At 35.2% G+C, this 26,201-nt stretch overlaps 1 protein-coding gene and 1 non-coding gene across 2 annotated transcripts; one reads left to right on the forward strand and one right to left on the reverse strand.

Annotated features, from left to right (window-relative positions):
• Positions 1–3,700: 3,700 nt before the first annotated feature.
• LOC146935931 (small nucleolar RNA R71) lies at positions 3,701–3,806 on the forward strand. The gene has a single exon (XR_015033806.1). It is a non-coding gene; the product is annotated as a small nucleolar RNA R71 (small nucleolar RNA).
• An 11,755-nt stretch (positions 3,807–15,561) lies between these two features.
• LOC146935932 (cytochrome P450 93A3-like) lies at positions 15,562–17,849 on the reverse strand. The gene is made up of 2 exons (XM_085750955.1): positions 16,903–17,849; positions 15,562–16,469 (listed from the first exon to the last, which is right to left on the reverse strand). Exons 1-2 carry the CDS (start codon positions 17,821–17,823, stop codon positions 15,837–15,839), a joined length of 1,554 nt encoding a protein of 517 aa, XP_085607081.1. The 5' UTR covers positions 17,824–17,849; the 3' UTR covers positions 15,562–15,836.
• Between the last annotated feature and the right edge of the window lie 8,352 nt (positions 17,850–26,201).

A 26,201-nucleotide genomic window follows, 5' to 3' on the forward strand; every position in this document is an offset into this window, starting at 1 on the left:
GAAAATTTCAACTTCAAGGATGTTGTTTAAGGGCATTTCATTCCTTTTAGTAATATTACCGGTGCGTTGACAATTGTCACATTTAGAAACAAAGAGATGCACATCCTTAAAAAGTGATGGCCACCAGAAACCAGATTGAAGTATTTTAAAGGAAGTTTTTTGACTACTGGCGTGGCCACCATAGGAGGAGGAATGACAATGGTGAAGAATATTACTTACCTCGCTTTCAGGGATGCATCTTCTAAAAACTCCATCCGAGCCTCTTTTGAAGAGGTAAGGCTCATCCCAATAGTAGTGCTTGAGATCATGGAAGAATTTTTTCTTTTGCTGGTAGTTCAAGTTAGGTGGTAGTACTCCTGCTGCAAGAAAATTAACAAAATCTGCATACCACGGTGTGTTAGTTTGTGCCAATAAGAAGAGTTGGTCATCCGGGAAGGAATCATCCAAAGGCAACTCATCCTCATTGGGTTCCCTAAGGCGGGACAGATGATCAGCTACAACATTTTCAGTACCCTTTTTATCCCTTATTTCAATGTCAAATTCTTGGAGGAGCAAAATCCATCGGATCAATCTAGGTTTGGCATCTTTCTTGTTTAGCAAATATTTTATTGCCGAGTGATCTGTGTAAATAATGATTTTTGATCCTACCAAGTATGGCCTGAATTTGTCAATAGCATAGACAACTGCTAATAGTTCCTTCTCAGTTGTAGCATAATTTACCTGTGCCTCATCAAGGGTCTTACTTGCATAATAAATGGCATGCATCTTCTTATCTTTTCTTTGTCCCAACACGGCCCCAACTGCATAGTCACTTGCATCACACATTATTTCAAAGGGTAAGTTCCAATCTGGCGGTTGTATGATTGGGGCAGTGACCAAAGCTTCTTTTAACCTGCAAAATGCTTTTAGGCATGCATCATCAAACTCAAAATCTGCATCTTTAAGGAGCAAACTGGTTAGTGGCTTAGTGATTAAAGAAAAGTCTTTGATGAAGCGGCGGTAAAATCCGGCATGTCCTAGGAAACTTCTTACTTCCCTTACTGAGGTGGGAGGAGACATTTTTTCAATAATTTCGATTTTTGCTTTGTCTACCTCTATACCTCGTTCAGAAACTAAGTGTCCTAGGACAATTCCTTCTCTTACCATGAAGTGGCATTTCTCCCAATTCAGCACTAAGTTTACCTGTTCACATCTTTCTAAAACTTTTTCCAGGTTAGTTAAGCAATTATCAAAACTGGATCCATGCACAGAAAAATCATCCATAAAAACTTCCATTATATCTTCAATAAAATCAGAAAAGATAGACATCATGCATCTTTGAAAAGTAGCGGGAGCATTGCAAAGACCAAAGGGCATTCTCCTATAGGCAAAAGTACCAAAAGGGCAAGTGAAGGTGGTTTTCTCTTGGTCATTAGGGTGGATGGGTATTTGGAAAAATCCGGAATAGCCATCTAAGTAACAAAAGTGTGAATGCTTCGCTAACCTTTCTAACATTTGGTCTATAAAAGGGAGTGGGAAGTGATCTTTACGGGTTGCTTTGTTAAGCTTCCTATAGTCAATACACATCCTCCAACCGGTGACGGTTCTAGTTGCAATGGATTCATTTTTATCATTTTTAATAACAGTGAGACCACCCTTTTTAGGTACAACTTGAACTGGACTAACCCATTTAGAATCAGAAATTGGATAAATAACACCTGCATCTAGGAGTTTTAAGACTTCCTTTTTCACAACTTCTTTCATGTTAGGATTTATCCTTCTTTGGTGCTCAACGGAGGGCTTATAGTCCTCTTCAAGTAGTATCCTATGTGTACACAATGAGGGGTTTATTCCCTTGATGTCATCAATGGTATAACTTATAGCCTTAGGGTATTTCTTGAGGACATAGAGTAATTTTTCAGTTTCTACCTCATTCAAGTTTGCATTCACAATAACAGGGTAGGTTGAGTTAGGGCCCAAGAATTCATACCTTAAGCTTGGTGGGAGTGGTTTGAGTTCCACCTTCGGTGCCTCTTTTGGTAGAGGGGCTGCTTCTTCTTTCATTAATTCTTCCATGCCCAAACCTTCCATGGGAGGGTTTTCATTCAATAACTCCTCGTAGGCTTTGGCATCTCCCTCTAACTTTGTACCTGCATCACTAACCAAGCATACCTCCAAACCATCATGTGTAGTTGATGCTAAGGAGCATTCTTTCACACAACGGTCAATTATATCTAACATGCAACAAGAGTCTTTAATGGAGCGATTTTTCATAAGTTTAGCAAGTTCAAATTCAACAGTATTTTCACCAACATTAAATTCCAATTTCCCATGTTTAACATCAATTATAGCCCCAGCGGTAGCAAGGAAGGGCCTTCCCAAAAGTATGGGTACTTGGTTATCCTCCTCTATTTCCATCACAACAAAGTCCGTAGGGACATAGATCTCTCCTACCTTGACAGGGACATCCTCTATGATTCCAGCTGGATACTTAAGGGAACGGTCTGCTAATTGTAGGGTCATCCTAGTTGACTTAAGCTCCCCCAATCCCAATCTCTCGTAAAGAGATAAAGGCATTAAACTGACACTAGCTCCTAAGTCACACATTGCCCTCTTTACTATTTCAGACCCTATGACACAAGGTATTGAGAAACTTCCTGGATCCTTAAGCTTGGGTGGCAACTTATTTTGGATAATGGCACTACATTCCTCCGTAAGGTTCACCGTTTCACTTTCCTCAATTTTTCTTTTTTTTGAAAGAATTTCTTTTAAAAATTTAGCATAGGTGGGCATTTGAGTTAGGACATCGGTGAAGGGAACGTCAATGTAGATTTTATTCATCATTTCAATGAACTTTTTAAATTGCTCATCAAGCTTAGACTTGGCAAATCTTTGAGGGAAAGGAATCTTTGGTTTGAAGGGAGGTGGTGTAACTTCCTCACTTTGTGGTTTCTCACTCTCTTCTTTAGCCATCTCGCCTTGCGGTTCACTAGTCTCTTCCTCACTAGGCTTGACTCTTAAGGGGTCTTCTAATTGCTTACCACTCCTAAGTGTAACGGCGTTCATTCTAGGTTGGCAAAATTGAACAACTAGAGAGAGCTGAGCCTCTAAGACCTTATTGTGAGAGGAGATAGAGTCAACTTTTGATGTAAGTGAAACCAAAGAGTCATTCAAAAGTCTAGTTTGATTTGCAAGCTCTTTGAGCTGCTCGGATTGGTTAAGAAGATAATTTTCCATTAAAAGTTCAAGATTAGACTTTTGAATAACCTTTTGGTCATTAGCATAACTTGGTGGTGTTGTTCTTTGAACCAAGGGATTTTCATTAGGGCTTTGGTCAAAACTTACCCCTTGGTTGTTTTGAATAAAGTTTATTTGTTCAACACTACCTAGTTTGCATTCACTACATGTTTTACAAGGGGATGTAGGAGTAGTATCACTAACATTAAGTTTTTCAAATTTGTGGGTTAGTGCATCAATCCTAGAAGCAAGGTGGTCATAATTAGAGACTTCGTACATACCTGCCCTCTTTTTGGAGGGTGAAGACTTTGTAGCGAGTTCTTCATCAGTCCATAGAAAGAGATTTCGAGCCATGTCTTCAATCAATGCATAGGCTGTTTCGAAGTCTTTGTTCATTAGAGCACCACCTGCAGCTGTATCAACAAAGATTTTAGTAGCATGGGATAAACCATTGTAAAAAGTGTGAATGATTAACCATTCCTCTAGTCCATGGAGGGGGCAAAGTTTAAGCATATCCTTAAAACGTCCCCATGAATCGTGAAGAGATTCCCCCTCTTTTTGAGTAAATTGAAAAAGCTTTGTCCTTAATTGGCCAATTCTTGATGGGGGAAGGAAACGGATGAGAAATTCTCGCTTCAATTGGTCCCATGAGGTGATGGAACCAACTCTTAGGGAATGGAACCAATTGAGAGCTTTATCTTTTAGAGAAAAAGGGAAGAGATGTAGTCTCAAGGTTTCTTGGTTTTTCTTATATGTTACGGTGAGCCGCCAAAAAGTTGAGATATGGAGATTGGGATCCTCATCGGGGGATCCCGAAAAATAATTTTGCTGCACCATTTTAAGTTGGGCAGGCTTAATTTCAAAATCTTCATCTTCAACCGTTGGATACACAATAATAGCATATGGCTCTTCCATTGAAGGAGTCACGTATTCTTTAAGAGCACGTCTTTCAGCCATGTTTGGTATTATTTTTATGCTTTCCAAGAAGTTAATGATGAAGGAAAAGAATAAAAAGTTAAAAATAAAAAGAAAAGAGAAAGAAGAAGAGAGAATTCTAATCACTAAGAAAAAGCTAATTAAATTAGTTAACTCCCCGGCAGCGGCGCCAAAAACTTGATAGAGCCAAACCGCAAGCGCACGGCCTATCGAAGTAATAGTAGTAAGTAGAGTATCGTTCCGCTAGGGAGTTGGTCAATTTAATTAACTTTCAATGAATGATTAGAGGAGAGAAAGTTGGTTAGAAAGGGTTTGATTGCTGAAGGTAAAAACAATAATAATAAAAGGGTCTTAGGATCATTGGTTCATCTTAATAACTAATCCTTCACTTGACAAAACCTAAACTTCTAATTTCATGGTTTACACACTAATTTCTAAAGACCGGTTTCCCTTAGCCCCTCACCTTTCCGATGAAAGTCCGGTGAGAGTTTACTTCTAGCAACCAAGCCTATTTCACTGACATGATTACTAGAAGATGCATAGAGGATTGAAACTACTCTTTGTCTCAATAGTTGCAAAGACTATTTCACTATTTTGCAACTATTGTCTAGATTCACTTGTTCCAACATCAAAGCTCCGCTCTCGCTTTATGAATTGATGTTTGGGATGATGGATTAACGATTATCAAACCCTCCGCTTTCGCTTCCACAGTTTGATAATTGTTAATCCACGTTAAGACGGTGAATCTAGATTAGAAATTAGGGTTACATAGAAATTAGGGTTTAGACATGTTTTGTTTAGGATTGAGTCATTAGACTCCCCAATAATCCTAAGACTAAGAAGTCTACTCACTCATGTTCATTGTAGACATGGAGGAAGAAGAGAGAAATACGGTAAAATAAATTGCAAAGAAAGTAAAAGGGAAAATAAAGACTTTTATTAAAATTGCAATTGAAATAAACAAAGTAAAGCATCATTGTTCATGGTGGAGAGCTACTCTATTTATAGCTTTACAATCGACTTAGAAACTAAGCAACTAAAAGGGTAAAACAGTAAAGCTGCAACAGGGTAACTTGGCCTTGAAGAAAAAGCAGCAAAAGTGGCTCTGGAGGGTGGCACGGCCGTGCCACATGTTGGCACTGGCCGTGCCAAGCTTCTGACTTGGTGGGAACATATTTTTGTCCCGTATCTTCGTATTCTTGTGCTGTATTTGCTCTAGTCCTCTTTCTTTTGCTCCAAGACACCTTCCACCATATATTTATTCCTAAAATAAAATAAAACATAATTTGAAGTAAAATATTCTAATATAAAATAAAATGCAATAAAACTAAATCAAATCTAAAATAAAACTAAACTAAATAAGGCAATAATTAATACTATCTAAGACTCATCACTTCCAAGCACGATTGTGAGCCTTCTGTAGTCAGAAATAGTTGTTACAAACTCTTAGAATTCTTTAGTTATTGACTTGTAACTCATTTTCAATGCATTGTCTGAGGCTTTAGGCTATAAATAGACCACATTTCTGAGGAACAACATCATATTTTACACTTGTAATCTTGCGACAAAGCGGAAATCATATATAGTTCTTGTTGTTTATATTTTGTTCTTTATTTTTCTGCACTTTACATTCTTGTCTTTTATTTTCTGTTATTTACATTTCTCGTCATTTACTTTTAAGTGTTTTACTTACATTCCTTTATAATTTAATCTCTTATCTACTATGATCATGAATGAGTAGAACAAGATTCGTCTCCCTAGACTACTTTTGAGATGTTGTAGAACACGGTTTACCACTTGGATGTCTCTCACCCTCGGATCATGCGTGAATTGGCTAACTACACTCATTGCATATGCTAAATTTGATCTAGTGTGTTCAAAATAAATAAACATTCCCATTAATATATGATATCGACTGATGATAGGTCATCTTATGTAATTCTTAGCATGTTTTTTAGTCATTTTCAATTGGTTTTACAAGCACAATAGAGGAGTATTAGATCAATTTCTTATGATTTCGGGACATTTGTAATGTTTTCTATATTTAAAACAATAATTATATTCTTCCCAAAACATAGAAATTTTAGGATGTTTTGTTGTAAATTCATGAAGAAATCATGCATATCAGCAAAGGAAGACAGCTGAAGATTTGTGAAATCCATGGAAAGATGAAAGAATAAAGATTCAAGAGGCCTTAGAAGATGTTACAGAGTAAGGAATTATGTTTCCATGTTCCAGGACATATTACATAGAAGCAAACACCAAAGTAGGAGAAGAAACATGCATTCACAGCACCTCGCGCACTCACATGCACCTAGGCGCACATAGTGGGGCGCCAGGATCCCAGGAATTTGCACTGGGGCTCCTGGGGTATAAAAGTAGGTGCTTGGGGACTGAACCTCTACTCATATGCGCCCGGCGTATGGTTCTAGGCGCCTTTTTCCTGTTCCTTGCGGCCTAAGGCGCTGTTTTGTAACTTTTTGGTGCAAAAAGCTCGTGATTTTAGCCGAAGTTTAGGTTGAAACTCTCCCTATAAATATCACATTCCTCATTCATAAAATCTCATTTATAATGAAGTGGTTCAAGAGGAAGGCAAGCACTAGGAGCTTCAAGGGAGGAGTCTCTCTCCGTACTCAAGGTTTTTCTATAGTATGTTTTATTTCTTTTGTAATTTGTTTTTAGTTACCATGGATAACTAAATATTTTTAGGCCAGACTTCTAAGATGAACCTCTATTTTATTTGGTGGAATTTTATTTAATTTAAAGTCTTTTATTCAGTTATTTTATGTTCGCTATTTACTTTTACTGTAATGCGTAAGATTTGTCTACTCTGAAGCATAACCCTTATTTAGGCACTTAGGTAGTGACATGACCTAATATTGATATTCATAAATGATATTTATATATGTCTAACTAGGAAGTAATTAATTAGTAAGTAGCGAAACAAACTGAAAGTGAACGTACTCTGATAGTAAGTATTTAGGGAGTTGACATACCTAATATTGATTAACATCTGCTGAAATCAGGTAGTAACGAGTTCGTAATTAAGGAAACAAGTGACTTCACGACTTAAATAAACCCAGTAACTCCTCCATTCTACTTGCACCTTGGTAAGGTAGAAGCTGATAGGGCTGTCCGTTTGTAGAACTACCAAGAGGGAGAGTGTGCTATGTACTTCTAAGATTCATAGATGAGGGAACCATTAACATCTTGACAGCTGCTTATGTTATCACGTCCCAACAAATACATCACTTAGATAGTGTAATTAGAATAATTTAACTTGACTTGACTGTTATTCAATTCCACCAAATGAATAGTGGGGATTCAAAGAATCCTAACCGCCACTTTGCTCTGTTGCAAACAGATTAAATTGAAAAACTCTAAACCCTTATCTCTTTATTTATTTATTTTGTTGCCAAATAAGTTACAAGAATTATTATTAGTTTAATACAAGTTATATTTTTGACTAAATTTATAAATACAATAAAAAAGAAGTAAGCATGTCGAGAAAAAAGTTGTAGTTAAAATGTGAATATTGAAAATGAAACAGTTCTCAAACCAAACATGCCCTAAAGTACCTGAAGTGTAGGTGAAGAGAGCGTTATGGTCTTGATATAAGTAAGCTAAATAATCCAGTTGAGTAGAAATAATGACTACTTCGCAGAACTAGCCATTATATTTTTGACTAAATTTATAAATACAATAAAAAAGAAGTAAGCATGTCGAGAAAAAAGTTGTAGTTAAAATGTGAATATTGAAAATGAAACAGTTCTCAAACCAAACATGCCCTAAAGTACCTGAAGTGTAGGTGAAGAGAGCGTTATGGTCTTGATATAAGTAAGCTAAATAATCCAGTTGAGTAGAAATAATGACTACTTCGCAGAACTAGCCATCAATAGAAGAGAGATTGTTCTTGCTCCCATAGAGTTTGTGAAAAGAAGAACCAATAAAAGTAGAGCTACAAAGATTTGGAGTAGATAACTCGATTTCATTAGTCATCAGGAGGATAATCAGGGGTGGCTATTATTGTTAAACTGACAAGCGTGGTGCTTGATATCCAGAGGTTTTTGCGTGTCCACACTTCACATTTATCAATATGATCTAAGTGTTTAACTTGTTTAATGCCAAATTGCCAATTAACAAAGGCTCAGCGCGGCCATCATTGTTGACACTAACGGCCAATTAATGTAGACTCAAGGTGGTTAATGATGGAAAATTGAGAAAATTTGGAAATAATGCTCTCTTAACATAACTTTTACGGTGAACAAGAGCAAGTTTAAGTAGACATGGCAACAGAACCCGTCCTCGCTAGACCCGGCCGCCCCGCCCCGAATTTAACGGGAAAAAGCCGATTTAACTGGATGCGGGTGTGGGGAAATCTAGATTTTTAGTACGGGTGCGAGGTCGGGGATGCTTACACCCGCCCCGCACCAACCCCCGCCCCGCACCCGCTTTTTGAAATTTATTTTATTAAATTTTATAATGTTATTTCCATAAGCATAAACATATTTTAATATATTATTACTCTTTAGAAACATATTTATTATAATTATTTTGCTCTTTTGAAACAAGTTTATTAGATCTTTAATTATTAATATAATTATTGTTTTTTGTTACTATGAAAAAAATGAAAAAATATGCATTTTTTAAATATTTTATAAAAATTAGAGTTTTCGCAGGAGGGGGTGGTGGCGGGGCCGGGAGACCCGTCCCCATTGGAGGCGGGGTTGGCTGTTCAATTTTTAACCCCAATAAGGTTCGGGAACAGGCACGGGGGCGGGTGCATGGAAGCGGGAACGGCAACCGGGATGCTTAAACTCGTCGCGGGTCCGTCCCGTTGCCATGTCTAGTTTAAGGGATGTTAAAGTGTGAGATGAAAATAAGTGAGATGGAAAGTGCAAAAAAAAAAAAAAACGACCTTGTATGCCTCATAGACAAAGTAGAGATAATAGTTACAACAACATTGTCCGTTCAGAAGTCGAAAGCAAAGCCTCGCCATGTGGCCCACTCTAAAGAAAAAGAGAAATGATATTTGTACAACCACTTTATGACAATTTTTTGACAACCTTCTCTCTCATACTCACATGATACTCTTATTATCTCTCTTCTTTTTTCTGTCTCCGTTGTTTTTGACCAATGAAAAGAGAGAGAAAAGAAGTTGTCACAAGAGTTGTCTCAAGTAGATGTTCAAATATCACTACTCAAAGAAAAAAGACCAAAGGAGGACATGACATAACTCATCTTTTCAAACGAAATCAATGAAGAACCAATACAAAGGTGTTTCAGACTCCCAACCATGAAGTTTATCCCTTCAAAGAAAATTATGCTTTGCTTTACTATAAATTTATGAAATGGTTAACAATTAGTAACAAACATAATTATTTAATTTTAAATTGTTCAAGTATTTCATTTTTTTTTCACTGCAAATAGCAATGACCTTATAGGATAGTGCTAGATTTAACGACAACCAATCTCGCAAGAGAATTACGATACATTGAAGTCTGTTTGTAAAGGGACCCTCTTTATACCATACCCTACCCATGTTTTCAATCAAATACAAAATCCAAGGGCTATAACGCATTCGCGAATGGCTTGTGAATTTTTTTCGCTGCAAATAGCAATGCCCTCCAAATTTACCCCATTTTGCATTCTCTAGTAGCCCCATACATATTTTGACAAATTTTGACCTAAAAACGCTGATTTGACTAACTTTTATGATGTGGCACCTCTATCTATTCTCTAAAGTGGAAAACAACATTTTTTTTTCTAAGAAATTCAAAAAAAGAAAGAGGAAATCACTCCACTCAATTCCCTTTCTTCTTCATCAATCCACAACCAAATCGAACTTTCTTCCTTTTCACTCTCACACGCCCACCTTTACTCTCACACTCCTCTATCTTCTCTTACTCTCACATTAAAAAATATAGTTGCATATTAAAGTAACAAGAGTTCTATTTTCTCTTTGATATTAACTTCTATTACATGTAGACGTTGTTATTTTCAATTGAAGACTTTAGGCATGACGAAACTGCTTTCCACTTCTTAAGGTATATGGCATTTCCAGCGCATACGAATCATTGTAGTATAGCATAAATGCTGAAATTTTTTCAAGTCCTATCCCAAATATCATCCAAATGTTGTTGCCCAATTCTGATCTTGCAAAAGTACCAACCACAAGGGGAAGTTGTGCCATTCTTATGTAATTTTTAGATCCATATTAGCTGCCAAACATGTGGTGAATGCTTCCATGGAAGGCGTCAATGGTTTAAAATGCTAATATCTGGAATTGAGACTAATTGAGTCTAACTTAGGGAATTGATCAGTCCCTAAGTGACTAGAGAAATTAATATCATTCCTTGACGTGAACCTTTTCTATATTCAACATACATTACAAAAACAAAATCAAACAAATTAAGTGATAAAGATTGAATTAAGTTGGTTCAAATCGCTCAAAATCACATTTGTTCAAGTTGTCAAAAAGTAGAGTTTTTCTTGTCTTATCGTTTTATGAGAAACGCTTGAATAGAGCGTTGCAATATGTCCCGAAATCCAGGGACATTTCGCTATTATCAACAAGCTCACCGAACTTCGACATTTTCCAAATCTTTGCGTCCAATTTCGCGAACTTCTTGAATGTGCCTTTTCTGAATCCAGTTTTGTAATATTTTCTTTGGCAAAATACATTTTTATATTTTTAAGTTTCACAAAAATATCAACGTAGTTTTTTAAATTTGTTAAGTTTCAAATAAGTTATTTAAGTTTTTTTTAAGTTTTCAATAGGTCATTTAAGTTTTTTTAAGATTCAAATAGGTCCTTAAAATAAGAATCTATTTGAAACTTAAAAATTTTAAAAACTAATCTGATATTTTTGTCAAACTTAAACGACCAAAATAGTATTTGACATATTTTCTTTTCATTATAATAAAAATGTAACGGGTTTGTAACTGTTTGCCGCCATACAACTTGTCTAGTTCCTTGTATTTTGTCATCTCATCATAAATAAAACAACATAATTTTTTTGTCATCTCTCACTTGAAATTCTAGTTTCTTCTCATTCATCCACCAAAGATGATTTAGTGTAAATTTGACCCCAAATTAAGCACTATAAATTGTGTTTCTCCTTCCCTTTTATTTAAATAAGTTATTTTCACATCTATTTAGTTTTTTCTTTAGTGATTTCATCGTCTTAGTGTGAAGTTGTTTGGTTTGTCGTTTTCGTGTGGCGTTATATGTCTTTCTCGTCTTGTTCAGGCGTCTGTTCAGTTTACATTGTCAAATCATTTTCGATCAAGTGCAGATCCAATCAATGACTCTGCTGTTGTCAATGTTGCAGATTCAAAAACATGGTATTTTGTAGACTTGAATATAGTCATATTTATAAGCTTACGTATTTTATCATCTTATGTTATAAAAGGAAATGAGCATATGGTGTACAAATTACATAAAGCACTATATGGCTCGAAGCAAGCTCCTAGAGAAATAGAATTGATCAATTTTTTATACAACTTGAATTCAAAAGATGCACAGCTGAATATGGTATGTATGTTCAGAATTTGAGTGATACTGATATCACAATGCTATGCCTATATGTTGATAATCTTCTGATAACTAAAAGCAACAAAAATGAGATTGATAAATTCAAATGCACAATGCATTTTGAATTCGAGACTACTGACCTAGGGAAACTGTCGTATTTTCTGGGAATGAATTAAGTCCAAAACTATCAAGACAAAAATAGTTATGCATCAACAGAGAGTTGAGAGATTTGACATGACAAATTACAACATTGTCACAAATATCCATTAGAAAAAAAAAATTAGTTGTATGAATGCAGCAAATAGGAGAAAGTAGAAGCTACTAAGTTCAAACGGATAGTTGGATCTATGAGATAATTATGCAATAGCGGACCTGACATATACTTTGCAGTAAGTATCATCAGCAAATACATGAATGATCCTAAGAAATCTCACCTCACTACAACCAAGAAGGTTCTCAGATGAGTAAAAGGAACTATGAAGCTAGGTTTTATACTTCCTATTGAGAACAAAGAGACAAAAGTTAAATTCATAGACTATTTTGACTCAGATTGGTCTGGAGATTGAAGTGATAGGAGAAACACTTATCGTTATGTTTTCAAATGTAACAATGCTGCAATTTCCTGCTGCACCAAAAAGCAACCAATTACAACGTTATCTTCTTGTGAAGTTGATTATATTGCGGGCACTTTTACAGTTTGGCTTGATTCATTGATAAAATAATTGAATGTGAAGTAGTAAAATCACTGAAGCTGAAGATTAATAACAAATCAATGGCCATTCTTGCAGGGCCGTCCCTGAGAATTCGGAGGCTCGGCTCTGGGAATGAAAAGAGGCCAGTGATAAAATCAAAACGTATTTTTTTTAAAAGAGCAATGCTCTATTTATATTTTTTAAAAGATAAATACAACGTGCCGTATATATGCGGTACACCCATAGGTGAAAATAACTACCGTATACATGAGGAATCCCCACCTAACACCAAAAGCAAGAGGAAAATTAAATCTGCACAAAACAATCAAAAGTCATGCGCTGTTTGCACCCCCTTTATTGCAGGATAGTATACTACTGGGTATAATTTTTTTTTTGAGGCCCATCCTTGGGGGAGGCCCAGCTCGGTTGAGCTGTTTGCACCCCCTCAAGGCCGGCCCTGCATTCTTGCAAAGAACCTTATTGCAAATGGCAAAAGCAAGCTATAGAGACTAGGTTCCACTTCATCAGAGAGCAAGTGATGAAAGGAAAGATTGAAATCATCTACGGTCTCACTGAAGTTCAACTTGCAAATGGTTTTACAAAAGCCCTTAAGCTAGACAAATTTGTTTACTTAAGGGACAAGTTAGGTCTCATAAGTTTGTAGGATTATGAATTAAAGGGGGTGTATTAGATGCTTTTAATTTGAGGGGAAAGATTATGAATTATTCATAAGTTTGTAGTTACATTAGTTTGTTTTTAATTTGAGTTAGTTACCTAATAACTTGCACTACAATTTAAGTGTATATAGTTGTATTGTTCTATTTTTCATCAAGCATTGAATAACAAACTCTTATATTTCTCTAACGTTCCATATTCTCTCATTCTTCCTCTCAATTTCATCTATTATCACGATTGCTTAAGAAGGAAGAAATCATAAGGTTGTTTTGAGTAACTTATAGCGTTTGTTATCCATTTAGTTGAACCTATATTATTTTCGCTAAATTTATTTTCTTTAAACATTTTTTATAGATAGATTGGGCTAATTTACATTTTTCCCCAAGAGAAGCCAAATCCACGCCAACATGATGGATTAGTTTTTTATATTATTATATTTTTGATAGAAAGTTTTCTTTATATTATTGTTACCACCATATTATTGAGATAATATCGTTCTTGGTGGTCCATGGGGTATTGATATAATATCGTTCTTGGTGGTCCATGCATGGATGGGGTATACGTAACTTTTGATCTTCCTTGTCCTCACATGTTTGCATGATTGTTATCATTCACATTCTTTAATCCTTTATTGTAGTTTTTATTTGCAATAGACACATATTATCATAACAAAGTTCCGTACATCTCCTCTAAAAATACATAAATCCGTACATCTAAAAATATAAACAACGCATTTTTTGTTTGACAATAAAAACTAGGGAAAAGTCCTCCCTTAAGTTTTCATTGAATGTAACAAACACCCCCTGGTTTTAAATTTAACGCTCACCTCCCTTAATTAACTTTCTAATTGACACAAACCACCCTTTTTATTTAACACTATTTGTCCATGTTAAGTTAAGAGGCTACTCGTCAATAAAAAAAAAAAAACTACCTCCTCAAAAATAAACCACTCAGTAAAGGTTGTTCTTGATAGAAGAAGAAGGACAAAAAGCTAATATTCATTTATAAATCTTGTAGTAATTTCTCCTTTTTTTTTGGGTCTATAACTGGCGTATAATTTCATTTGTCCCCTTTTCTTCTATTTTATTATATTTCAATTCCCTTATTGAGTTGGGAATCCATTGTCAATATTGTGTTTGGGAAGACGTGTTTTCGTTTTTATGAAGAGCGTGTTGTTGTGAAAGTTCAATTGTGGCTTTCTCAAAAATTAATGAGTAACGTCATAGGAACAAGATTGGAGTGATGGTTTGTAAATTGTTTTAAGTGGAGATTCATGCCCAAAATCATTGTCTCGCTAATGTAAATTGCTACTAAAAACTACAAATTATTTGACCATTGTAGTTTGTCTCGCCAATTAGTCAAGTTCAAGATACTTACCAGTGATATGAAGCACGGATACGGAACAGACACGGGACACGACACGGACACCGACAAGCAGAAAAAATTACATAATTTTGTGTGATTACAAGTGTCGGTGTCGGCCACAACACGTATCCGACACCGAGACACACCTAATCCGAGAAGTGTTCATGCTTGTGATAATCCATTTTACGAAACTATAGCCAACAACATGATGTAAAGCTATTATGTATAAAATAAAGGCCGCGATAATAGTAAGGGTTAAATATGTTTTTGGTCCCTATAAAATTGGGAACATCTAAGTTTAGTCCTTATTTAATTTTAATAGGTTTTTTAGTCCCTACAAAAAAAAGAAATTACTTCTGATTTTAGTCCTTGTTACAACAAAGTTTGTTTAATTATCCTTAAACTCTTAAATTTTTGAACAATTTTTTTGAGACACGTTTAGAACACTATGAAAGGTTCATTTACTAAAATTTAGAATTTTTTAACATGAAACGAATTAATGAATTTTTTAAAACAGTAAAAGTTAAAGATAAAATTAATAAAATCTGGACATAGAAATAAAATTTTACGACAATTTTTTGCAGAGGAGCTTTTAGTAATATTTTTAACACGTCTTCAAAAAATCAAGAGTTTAAGCATAAATTAAACAAATTTGAATTGAGGAGGGACTAATACTGAGTGTAGAAAAAAAATTAGGGACTAAAAGAACTATTAAAATTAAGTAAGGACTAAACTTAAAAAGCCCCAATTGTATAAGGACCAAAAATATATTTAACCACAATAGGAAATGAGCAAGGAAAGTTGCAGGTTACAGTGGAAAAGCCATAAAAGTATACATCCAAAAGAACAAGGAATCGATGTTGATTTCATGAGAAAGCATAAAGCTAGACATGGTTGGAATTAGCATATAAGGAGAATAAAAGAACAAGTCTGAAATGTCATTTGTATTTCTTTTCTAATGATAGATAACTAACGGTGTTAATCCAAGGGAGGCAATTGCTTTATTTAAAACTAGCGGGGGTCTCTATGTTATTTAGTGAAAACTCGGGAGGTTAGTGCAATTTTCCCTAAAATCTATACAAACATGAACTTCCTCACAAAAACATCTCATTCTAATTTTGCACACAAGAGAGTAGAGATGTTTTTCTTATTTATCTTTTTACATTCATTAATACTTATTTATCTTTTTACATTCATTAAATAAGTAAAGGGACTAAAGGAACTGAATGCATAAACCAAACATAAATCAAACTCACATCCTATGCACACAAACCAAACATAAATCAAACTCACATCCCATACAGACTAGGGTTAATCCATCGTATCTCAATGGTTAAATCGAGATACAATCATGATACAACCATCGAAATTTTATTGGATGTGGTGGACCATTGCAGAGAATATGTCTGACATTAATCAAAATGTCTTAAAAAGATGGAGCCTAACCGTAGGTATACATACCAACGGATGTGCCCTAGGAAGGGTCAATCCTGGCCCTTCCTCCATATCAACAATTCCATTACCATCTTCACCAACCTTCCAATCAAAACACTGAATCATGGCAGCCAGTGTTGTATGAACAATATGCAAAGCTAGTGAAGAACCTGGACAGCTTCTTCTACCAGCTCCAAAAGATAACAATTCAACATTCTGCCCCTTTAGATTCAAAGGACTTTGTCCCACTTCATTTATAAACCTTTGTGGTTGAAACTCAAGTGGATTTTCCCAATAATTTGAGTCCCTACCAATTGCCCATAAATTAACAAACAATGTTGTCTTTGCTGGAATATAATATCCACCAATATTACAATCTTCAGTTGATTGTCTCACAATTAAAGGCCCAGTTGGGTGAAGCCTCAATGTTTCTTTTACTATTGATTGAATATATGGTAAGTTTGGAATATCTGATTCCTCCACCAACCTTTTCTTACCAACTATTGAATCAATCTCTTGCCTTGCTTTTTCCATCATATCTCTATGGTTTATTAGTTCAGCCAATGCCCATTCTATTGTAGATGCTGATGACTCAGTTCCAGCACCAAATATGTTCTACAAATTACATCACTAATTAGTATCAAACATTTGTTAATACAATGAAATCAATAAATTTGTTATGCATGTTTTATATAATTATTTCTTTATTTCCTATAATATCATAAACATTTGTTATAGATATTATTGACAAAACATTAATATATACTATTTTTTTTATCAAGTAATCTAGTGGCTAGAATTCACTTTTTTAAAGTGAATAAGTGGTGTGTCTGGGGTACGAACCCTAACCCCTGTATTTAACAATGGATTGTCCCTGTCAACTGAATTATGTTCAAGGGGACATATTATACTGATCTTTAAAAACAACAAATAAATAAAAAAAAATCTTCTACATACAAAAATGATAAATAAAAAGGAATAGAGAGAGTAAAAAATTTGAATAATTAATAAATAGAAAATTTGAACAAATAAAATAATTATTAATTACCATGATGAAGGCCTTGATATTTTCTCTGGTTAATCTAACCTCTGAGTTTTCATCAGCATAGATATCAAGTAAAATATCAAGCAAATCACTCACTGATTCAATTCCATTACTATTTATTTCCTTCTTGTTTTTCTTCTTTGTATCTTCATGTTCCTTCATGATCCTTTCCATTATAACATCATATCTACTTCTAAGATTCTCTAGCCTTTTACCAAACCCTTGCAAATCAAGCTTCCTAACAAACCATAACATATCTCCCAAATTGAACTTACCACCTAACACAGCCATTTCTTTCACAAGCTCAATCAATTGGTGTCCTTCACCTTCAACATCACTACACCTTCTTTTCAAAGCCATCCTTGTTATGATGTTATTAGAAAGCATAGTAAGTTCTTCCCCTACATTAACCTCTTTTCTCAAGTCAGCTTTTTCCTTCATACCCTTTAAGAACAACAATATTTCTTCAGCTCTAATAGGAAGGTATTGGTGAAGTATGCGTCCACCGAGAAGTTCGGTCATGCAAAGCTTCTTCATGAATTTCCAATAAGTTCCATAAGGAGCCATGGCAAAATCTGATGAACCATATGTGATGTATTCCAAATTGGTTTGTTTTGGTCGGTTTAAGAAACAAGTTTCGTTTGTTTTGAGGCATTGTTTTGCCATCTCAGGGGAAGAAACAAGAACACAAGGTTTGGAACCAAACAGAAGGTAGACCAAAGGGCCATAATGTGATGAGATGTTGTGAAATGCTTGGTGAGGGAGCTTGGTTAGAAGGTAAAGGTGTCCTAGAACGGGTAAGGCACGAGGGCTTGGTGGAAGGAGTGATTTTTGGTGGAACTTGGTGGTGAAGATCACTCTTAGTAAGAGAATTGAAGCTAGCAATATAAGAAGCAGTGCAAAATAGTCACTAAAATCAACCATGATTAAGGTTCAAAGTTATGATCACTAACTATGAGCAACACTAAAGCCTTTCTTTATAACTTCAAAAATCAATCATAGTCAACTTTGAACATTTTTTTTTTTGGTAGTGGTTGAGGTTTGAACCCCGGACCTTGCATATTGTATGCATTGTCCAACCAACTGAGCTAAGCTCACGAGGACGTCAACTTTGAACATTTTAATATTAGTTTCATGACTTTAGAATATAAAATTGAATATTAAATAGCCTTGTTTTGGCATAATAATTTGTTCAAGATTTTTATTTTATATTGTAATTGTTTAATAATTTATTATAGTTAGAAGATTTATTATATAGGAGTTAAGTAGCTTAGAGACTAAGCTAGAATATAATTACAGAAAAAATATTCTAAATAATATTCTATGCTAAGTAACTTAGAGAGTAAGGTAGAATGTATTTACAGCGTAAATATAAGTATCTACTATTTATTTAAATATTAACACTCCCCCTCAAGCTGGAACATATAAGTCAAATGTGCCAAGCTTGTCAAATATATAACTTATTCTTGGACATCGAATATATTTTGTGAAAACATCTGCCAACTGATCATTTGAATTGACAAAAACTTGTGACGATGTCCCATGATTCAATCTTCTCTCTAACAAAGTGACAGTCTATCTCAATATGTCTAGTCCTCGCATGGAACACTGGATTTGAGGCAATATGCTACGCATCTTGATTATCACATATAAACGTCATTGGTCGTGCTTCTTCAAAGACTCAAATTGAAGTTCCTTGAGTAACTGCTTCAACCAAATGAGTTCACATGTTACTAGTGTCACAACCCTATATTCTGCCTCAGGTTTTGATCTTTCAACTACATTTTTGTTTCTAACTCTTCCAGGATACCCGGTTTCCTCGAACAAGTACACAATACTCATAAGTGGATCACCTATCAATTGGTGTGTTGGAACAAAATTGGCTTTGTACAATGCATCTAAAGTTTTAATGATAACAAAGTATTAAAGAACAATTGGATATGCTGATATATGTTCAAGAATGCATGACCATAGATTAAAATTTGATAAGGTTTGAACATATATACGAGCATAAGAAACACAAGAGAAGTTAGAAGACTTAGGCTCTGTTTAATAAAAATATCGGATAGCTGATAGCTTATAGCTTATAGCTGATAGCTGATGATTGATGACTGATAGCTTATAGCTGATAACTGTTGACTGATAGCTGATAAGCTAACTAAAATGTTTGGTGAAATTAGTGGTTCGACTAGCTGATAATGATAAATTTACATAAAAGGACATTTTTTATTCATAATAATTTTTTTAAGAGTTTATAATACAATCTAGACCAATTAATATTTAAGATGTTTAGTCATTTAAATTTATTAACATAACCAATATATATTTTCTCTAAAAAATTATTTTAAGTTTATTTTATTCAATTTTTATAATTTATGAATGATCAAAGTATAATTTTTTTCTATAAACAATGTAAGAAATAATCATCAATAAGATTAAAATAAAAAGTGTTAAAAAAAATAAAATAATAAGTAGGCAGTATATGCCATATACTCCTAAAAATGGAACTTTTTTCATAAGTTAGAAATATAAAAAATTGTATGTGTCATTACATGAAATGAAATGGCGTTGTTGCACTGCAATGTATTCAACGAGTGCTAAAGAGAAGCATGCATACTTGAGATATAAAAAAATACGTCGTACAGTAGTGTTCTTTTAGTTTTAAAGTATAATAAATTATAAAGGGTAAATATGAATTTTAGATAAAATAATAAGGGTAAAAAAGGAACAAAAGATAATAAGTTATAAGCTATAAGTTCAAACCTTACTTGGAATAGCGTCTGAAAAATAGCTTATAAGCTCGTGAAATAAGTTATAAGCTCGTGGTGAAAAAACATTACCAAACAGAGCTTTTTTGGTCAAACGAGCTTATACGTCATTCGTTATTCGCTATAAGCTCTTTTTTTGTCTTACCAAACAGACCCTTAGTAGAAGATCTGAAGAAAGGTCAACCAGAAGTAAACGCGCTGAATCAGAAGAGAGGAAGGCACTTAGAAGCTAGTAAAGACCAAACTCTGGATCATCAGACTCTAAGGGACCCAGAAGCCTAGTCAGGTTTGTCCTCTTCGTGGAAGGGTCACTTTCAGTAGTACAGTTTGTGTTCTTCTGAATCACGTGCTTAGTCAAATTCAAGGACAAAAGGAATGAAGCTGATAATTCTGTTTACAACAATGGATTTCGAATGTCTCTTCCACAGACATTAACCATATCAAGCAACAATTCAACATCTTTGAATTGAAACTTCTCAGCGACTCTTAATACGCTAGCATTTCTGCGACGTCTCTCAAATTCTTGCATATATAAGGAGCTGAAGACTTGAAAAATGAAAACAAGACTGTCTTATTTTTACATGTGTCCTTACTCTATCAAATTCAAAAGCTCATAGAACACTTAAGAATTTTTTCTTAAGTTCATATCATAGAAATTCTTAGTTCATAGAGTTTGTTCTGTCTATAATTGTATGTCCTTTATCATCATAAATAAGACCTTTCCTGGAGCACCTATAATGTATTTAAGAATCTAAATTAAAGCATTCACGTGTTCTTGGCAAGGAGAATCTAAGAATTGGCTTACCACACTAATTGCAAAGGAAATGTCTAGATGAGTGACTATGAGATATTTAAATTTTCTAACCAATCTCGTATATCTTTATGAACCTGATAGTCTCCCCCTGGTTAGATAGAAGTTTAATATTTGGATCCATAGGAGTATCAACTGGCTTGGCATTCAGTAGAATTTTTTCTTCAAGAATATCCATTGCATATTTCCTTTGTTAAATTACAATACCATCATTGGATTGGGATAGCTGAATACCCAAAAAGTAACAGAGTTTACCAAGGTCCTTAGTCTGAAACTCATTAGAAAGGTGTTGTTTTAACTGAAGTATTCCATGTTGATCACTACCAGTTATGACAATATCATCTACATGAACAATAAAATAAATGCACCCTTGGGACGAGTGACGATAAAAAACATAATGAACACCTTAACTATGAAGCATACCAAAATGTGTTCACAATTGTGCTAATTCTTCCAAACCAAGCTCGAGAAGATTGTTTAAGACCATAAATGGATTTGTGCAGCCGATAAACCATGGTAGATGACTCCCCCTAAGCAATAAACTCATGTGGTTGCTCCATATATACTTCTTCTTCAAGATCCCCATGCAAACAAGCATTTTTAACGTCAGGTTGATGCAGAGGCCTGTGAGAAATAGCTGCAATAGAGAAAAAGAGTCTAACAGACGCCATTTAGGCGACAAGTGAGAATGTATCACTATAATTTAACCCAAAAATATGAGTGTATCCCTTGGCCACCAAGAGCGCCTTAAATCGATCAATTTTACCATCAGTGAAATCTTTCACTGTAGAAAGCCAATGACAACCTACTTCCAAATTCCAAGAGGTAGAGGAACCGGTTACCAAGTGCCACTGCTTTGGAGTGTGCATATCTTGTCTATCATTAATTGCCTTCACTCAGGGTGGGATAATGACAAAGAAGACAAGCAAATACAATGCAAAAGGGAAAGACGATGATAGCAAATATCAATGTAATAAGCATATGGATTTCGAGTAGGATAAGACGTATACCTTTACGAATAGAAATAGGAACATATGTGGTCAGACACCACCACCCTTCATCCTTTCCTGGCCTTGTCTTCTCAATGAAGATGTTCCTAAACCTAATTCTACTCCTAAGGCTGTTACCGCCACGCCAAACACCCAACAGAAAACATTTGCCCAAGCCCTAAGTAAAGTTTGTGATATACCGCTCAGCCAACTTCCTCAACCTTGCATGAAGGGGGATCGGCTTGCCATAGAGATCCCTGAAGAAGAATATATTGCTGGATTTGATGAATGCAAATTCAATTTGCATGGAAGGATCATTTGGCCAAAAAGGTCAAATCCTGTTACAGTTGATAGTTTGCGCAATAGATTAGCTGTGCTCTAGAAATCTATTGGGAGATGGGGAATAACATCAATTGGAAAGGGTTATTACGAATTCACTTTTTCATCCCTTGAAGACATGAAAATGGTGAGAACGGTTGGCTCATGGTTTTTGGATCCTGGAGTTTTAAAGTTGTTTGCATGGTCTAAGGACTTTAGCTCTAATATGCAGCAACAAACAACAACCCAGGTGTGGCTGAGAATCTACGGCCTTTCACAGGAGTATTTGAGGAAAAAGATCCTCTTTGCAATGGCATCTAGTGTAGGTACACCAATATGCACGGATGCTATTACCAGTAAACCTAGAATTGAAAGAGCTTTTGGCCATTTAGCGCGCGTTTTGGTTGATTTGGACTTGAGCCAAGAGTTGAGGTATAGGGTCCTTGTTGAACGAAATGGGTACGCATTTTTTGTGGATTTTGAGTACGAAAATCTTCCCGATTTTTGTACGCATTGTAATTGCACAGGACACTCAGTTGATATATGCAAAAGGTTGAAGGATAACAAAGGTAAGCAACCTTTGATGCAGAATGTTAAACCTAGACAAGAGTTTGTTCTAAAAGCTAAGACTGTGGATGTGTTGCCTGTGGTAAACAACTCTGATTCAAGAAGTAAAAAGGATGTGGAGCTAGAAAATGAAATAAATGTTGATCTTGTACAAGGGGAAACATTGTCGGTTAAAGATGAAACCTTGCCAGTTATTCAAAATGACGATCAAGATGTTGAAAGGGAAGGTATTTACGCTGCAGTTTCTGGTGAGGATATTAATAGCACTGATGGCTCAAAATTTGTGGAGGCAACTCATCAAAATTTTGAGGAAGAGAGCACCAGTAACAGGAACGACAACCAGTTTGTGCCTGTTGTGCGGAGAGATATGAATTTCCTTAAAAAATCCTGGGCAAACTTAGCTGAGTTGGAGAAAGAAGAAGGAAACCAGTCCATTACCCCTGCAGCTCAAGTAAATTCATCAAGAAGAATGACACAAGTACCAATTTTAACTCCAATTGTTGTTCCTGAAGCTGTGAATGATGAATCTAGCACATCTCATAACATTGACAAGGATGGATTCCCGAAAGTTGTGTCAAAAAATGCTAAGAAAAACCAAAAGTCAAATGTTGTTAGAAGCAATTACCCCATCAGGTCAAGGGTTGGTACCTCCAAATCCTTGAAATGAAGTGTATGTTTTGGAACTTAAGGGGGAATATCCAACTCCCCTACTAAGTTGGCCATTTAATAGCTTTTAGTTATCCACAAACCTGATCTATTTTTTATATCTGAGCCCTGGACTGATATTTATAAGTTTTCCCTTTTTTGGTTACACAAACTAGGTTACAAACTCTTTAGTGTCAATAATAGAGGAAATCTTCCTCCTAATCTCTGGTATTTCTGCACTAGAGACATAAACCCTGTTATCATTCTTACTGATGAACAACATGTCTCATTTCAAATCACTTCTAATAGCAAGACTTTTTGAATAGCTACCATTTATGCCTCTACCTGTCACATTAAAAGAAGAAGGATATGGGAAACATTAACTCAAATTCAAAATAATCATTTATTACCCTGGTGCCTGTTAGGTGACTTCAATACTATCTTAGGTACACATGAACAAAGAAGCAATTTCAGACCTTCATCTAACCCTATCCTTGATTTCCAAGCCTGGACCGATCTCAATAACCTTATACATATACCAACTAGGGGTGCAGCCTATACCTAGTCTAATGGAAGAAGGGGTAGATTCCATATCCAAATAAGACTTGACCGAGCCATTTGTAATTAAGAATGGTTTAATGCATGTAACTTGGTGTCTTGCACAATGCTCACTAAGCTCGGATCTAACCATTTTCCTATTTTATTAGAATTTAAAGACCAGAACTTTCACTTTACATCTCAGTTCAAATGTGGGGGGCACTGAATGCCAAGCCCTGATTGTATTAATGTTGTTAGACATTGTTGGAACACTAATATTATAGGATGCCCCATGTTTGTTCTATCTGAAAAACTTAAACTTCTGAAAGCTGCTTTGAAACAATGGAATAAAGACACATTTGGCAATGTTCATGATCAAGTGAAAGTTGCAAAACAAAATCTTGATGAGATTCAAGCTGAAATAGATAATCAAGGGAACACTGACAATCTTATGTTGCAAGAAAAAAATGCACAAATCATTTTGGAAAAAGCTCTGAATGTTGAAGAATTATTTTGGCAACAAAAATCTAAAGTCAAATGGCACAATGAAGGTGATAGGAATACAACCTACTTCCATAGGGTAGCCAAGATAAAAAATGCCTCTAGCCTCATTACCTCTATCAAACATGGTGCTATAGTGTTAACTGACAGTATGGAGATCTCTGAGCATATAGTCAATCATTTCTCTTCAATCTTCAACAATACATCAAACACTAGAGATAATGGTTTAATTGATGAAGTGATACCCCATCTGATCACGGAAAGAATCAATACCATGCTTACTTTGTTACCTATGGATGAATAAATTTTTCAACCATTTTTTTCACTGAACAAAGATAGTGCCTTTGGTCCAGATGGATTTGGAGCACTATTTTTTCAAACCTTTTGGGACATTGTTAAAAATGATGTCACAAAAGCGGTTTTACAATTTTTTCAACTGGTTGGATTTTACCTCATTATAATGCAAATAATATTGTTCTTATTCCCAAGACTAACAATGCAGGTACAGTGAGCGACTAGAGGCCCATTGCTACTGCAAATTTCAAATTTAAAATCACTTCAAAGATCATAGCAGATAGGCTAGCCAAAATCATGCATGTTATTACATCTGTCCAACAAAGAGGTTTCATCAAAGGAAGGAGCATCAAAGACTGTATTTGTCTCACCTTAGAAGCAATCAATCTTTTACATAAAAAAATATTTTGGAGGCAACCTAGCTTTAAAGGTGGATATAGCCAAAGCATTTGATACCCTTGACTGGAGTTTTCTTCTTCATGTTCTTAAGAAGTTTGGATTCAATGACACCTTCTGTAAATGGATCCATTCCATTCTCATTTCAGCAAAATTGTTAGTCTCAATAAATGGAAAGTTGCATGGTTATTTTTCTTGCACTAGAGGAGTGAGACAAGGAGATCCCCTCTCTCCTCTCCTCTTCTGCCTTGCAGAGGAAGTTATTAGCAGATGCCTAACTAAACAAGAGGTGAATGGGAAGTTGAAGTTGATTCAGGGCACCAGAGACATAGTTATCCCCTTCCACATTCTTTATGTTGATGACATGATGTTATTTTGCAAAGGTACCACCTCTAATCTTAATTGTCTTAAGGATATCTTCATGAAATATGCTGAAACTTCTGGCCAGCTAGTTAACCCACAAAAATCATCCATATTGGCTCTCTCCCTTTTACATACTTAGGAGTTCCAATTTTTAAAGGCAAACCTAAAAAATCTTACTTTCAACCAATTGCTGACAAAGTCAAAGTAAAGCTTGCTGCTTGGAAATCCTCCCTTCTCTCTATGGCAGGAAGAGTGCAATTAATTAAGAGCATGGTGCAAAGCATGCTCCTTCATTGTTTATCAATCTATTCATAGCATGTGTCATTGATTAAGGATATGGAAAGATGGATTAGAAATTTCTTATGGAGTGGAGATATTCATCAAAAGAAATTAGTAACTCTAGCTTGGCACAATGTTTGTAAACCAACCAAAGAGTGTGGTCTTGGTATCAGGAATTTGTCTGGTATCAATAAAGCAGGTAACCTTAAGCTTTGTTGGGACATCATACAATCTGATTTGCAATGGGCGACTTTTATCAGGAGTAGGGTTTTAAGAAACAACAAACCTATATCCCATCATATTTCATCTTCTATTTGGTGCAGTGCAAAACATAAACTACCTACTATTCTTAATAATTCATCTTGACAGTTAGGTAATGCAGAAAAGATTAACTTTTGGTGTGATACTTGGTGTGGGGAAGTGTAACACCCCGTTTTCCCAACTTGAAAATTTCATTTAAATTCAGAGTATTTAATTCATAAACGGAATGTCACACACTACTTTTAAGTCATAAAATAGATATTAATAAATATCCTTCCAGGTTCAACATCATAAAAGTATGGAAATACGCAGCGGAAATAGTTCAACATGAACAAAGTCTTGGCACGCAGGCCTTATCAGAAAATCTCATAATTTGATTCAATACTTATTCGTAAAAAGTTCATAAAGACACGTAAGGAATAGATAAGAAAGCAAGCCCCATCCCGTTACGTATCAGAGCACCTAGACACAAGTGAGGAGTCCTCTCACGAACACTTCTAATCTTTAATACCTGCACATTACCCACGGTCGAGGCAACATATACGCAGAAGGGGTGAGATTTCACAGTCAACA

This window comes from Medicago sativa, chromosome 3 (genome assembly GCF_051527215.1).
Source record: "Medicago sativa cultivar Bolivia chromosome 3, Bolivia_mono, whole genome shotgun sequence".
NCBI lineage: Eukaryota > Viridiplantae > Streptophyta > Magnoliopsida > Fabales > Fabaceae > Medicago > Medicago sativa.

What these genes read in the sequence shown, in the direction of transcription:
- LOC146935932 (XM_085750955.1), bottom strand. Translation starts at nt 17,823, where the DNA reads ATGGTTGATTTTAGTGACTATTTTGCACTGCTTCTTATATTGCTAGCT. An exon ending in ATATCAAGGCCTTCATCATG is followed by an intron (nt 16,470 to 16,902) that starts GTAATTAATAAT and finishes TGTAATTTGTAG; the next exon opens with AACATATTTGGTGCTGGAAC.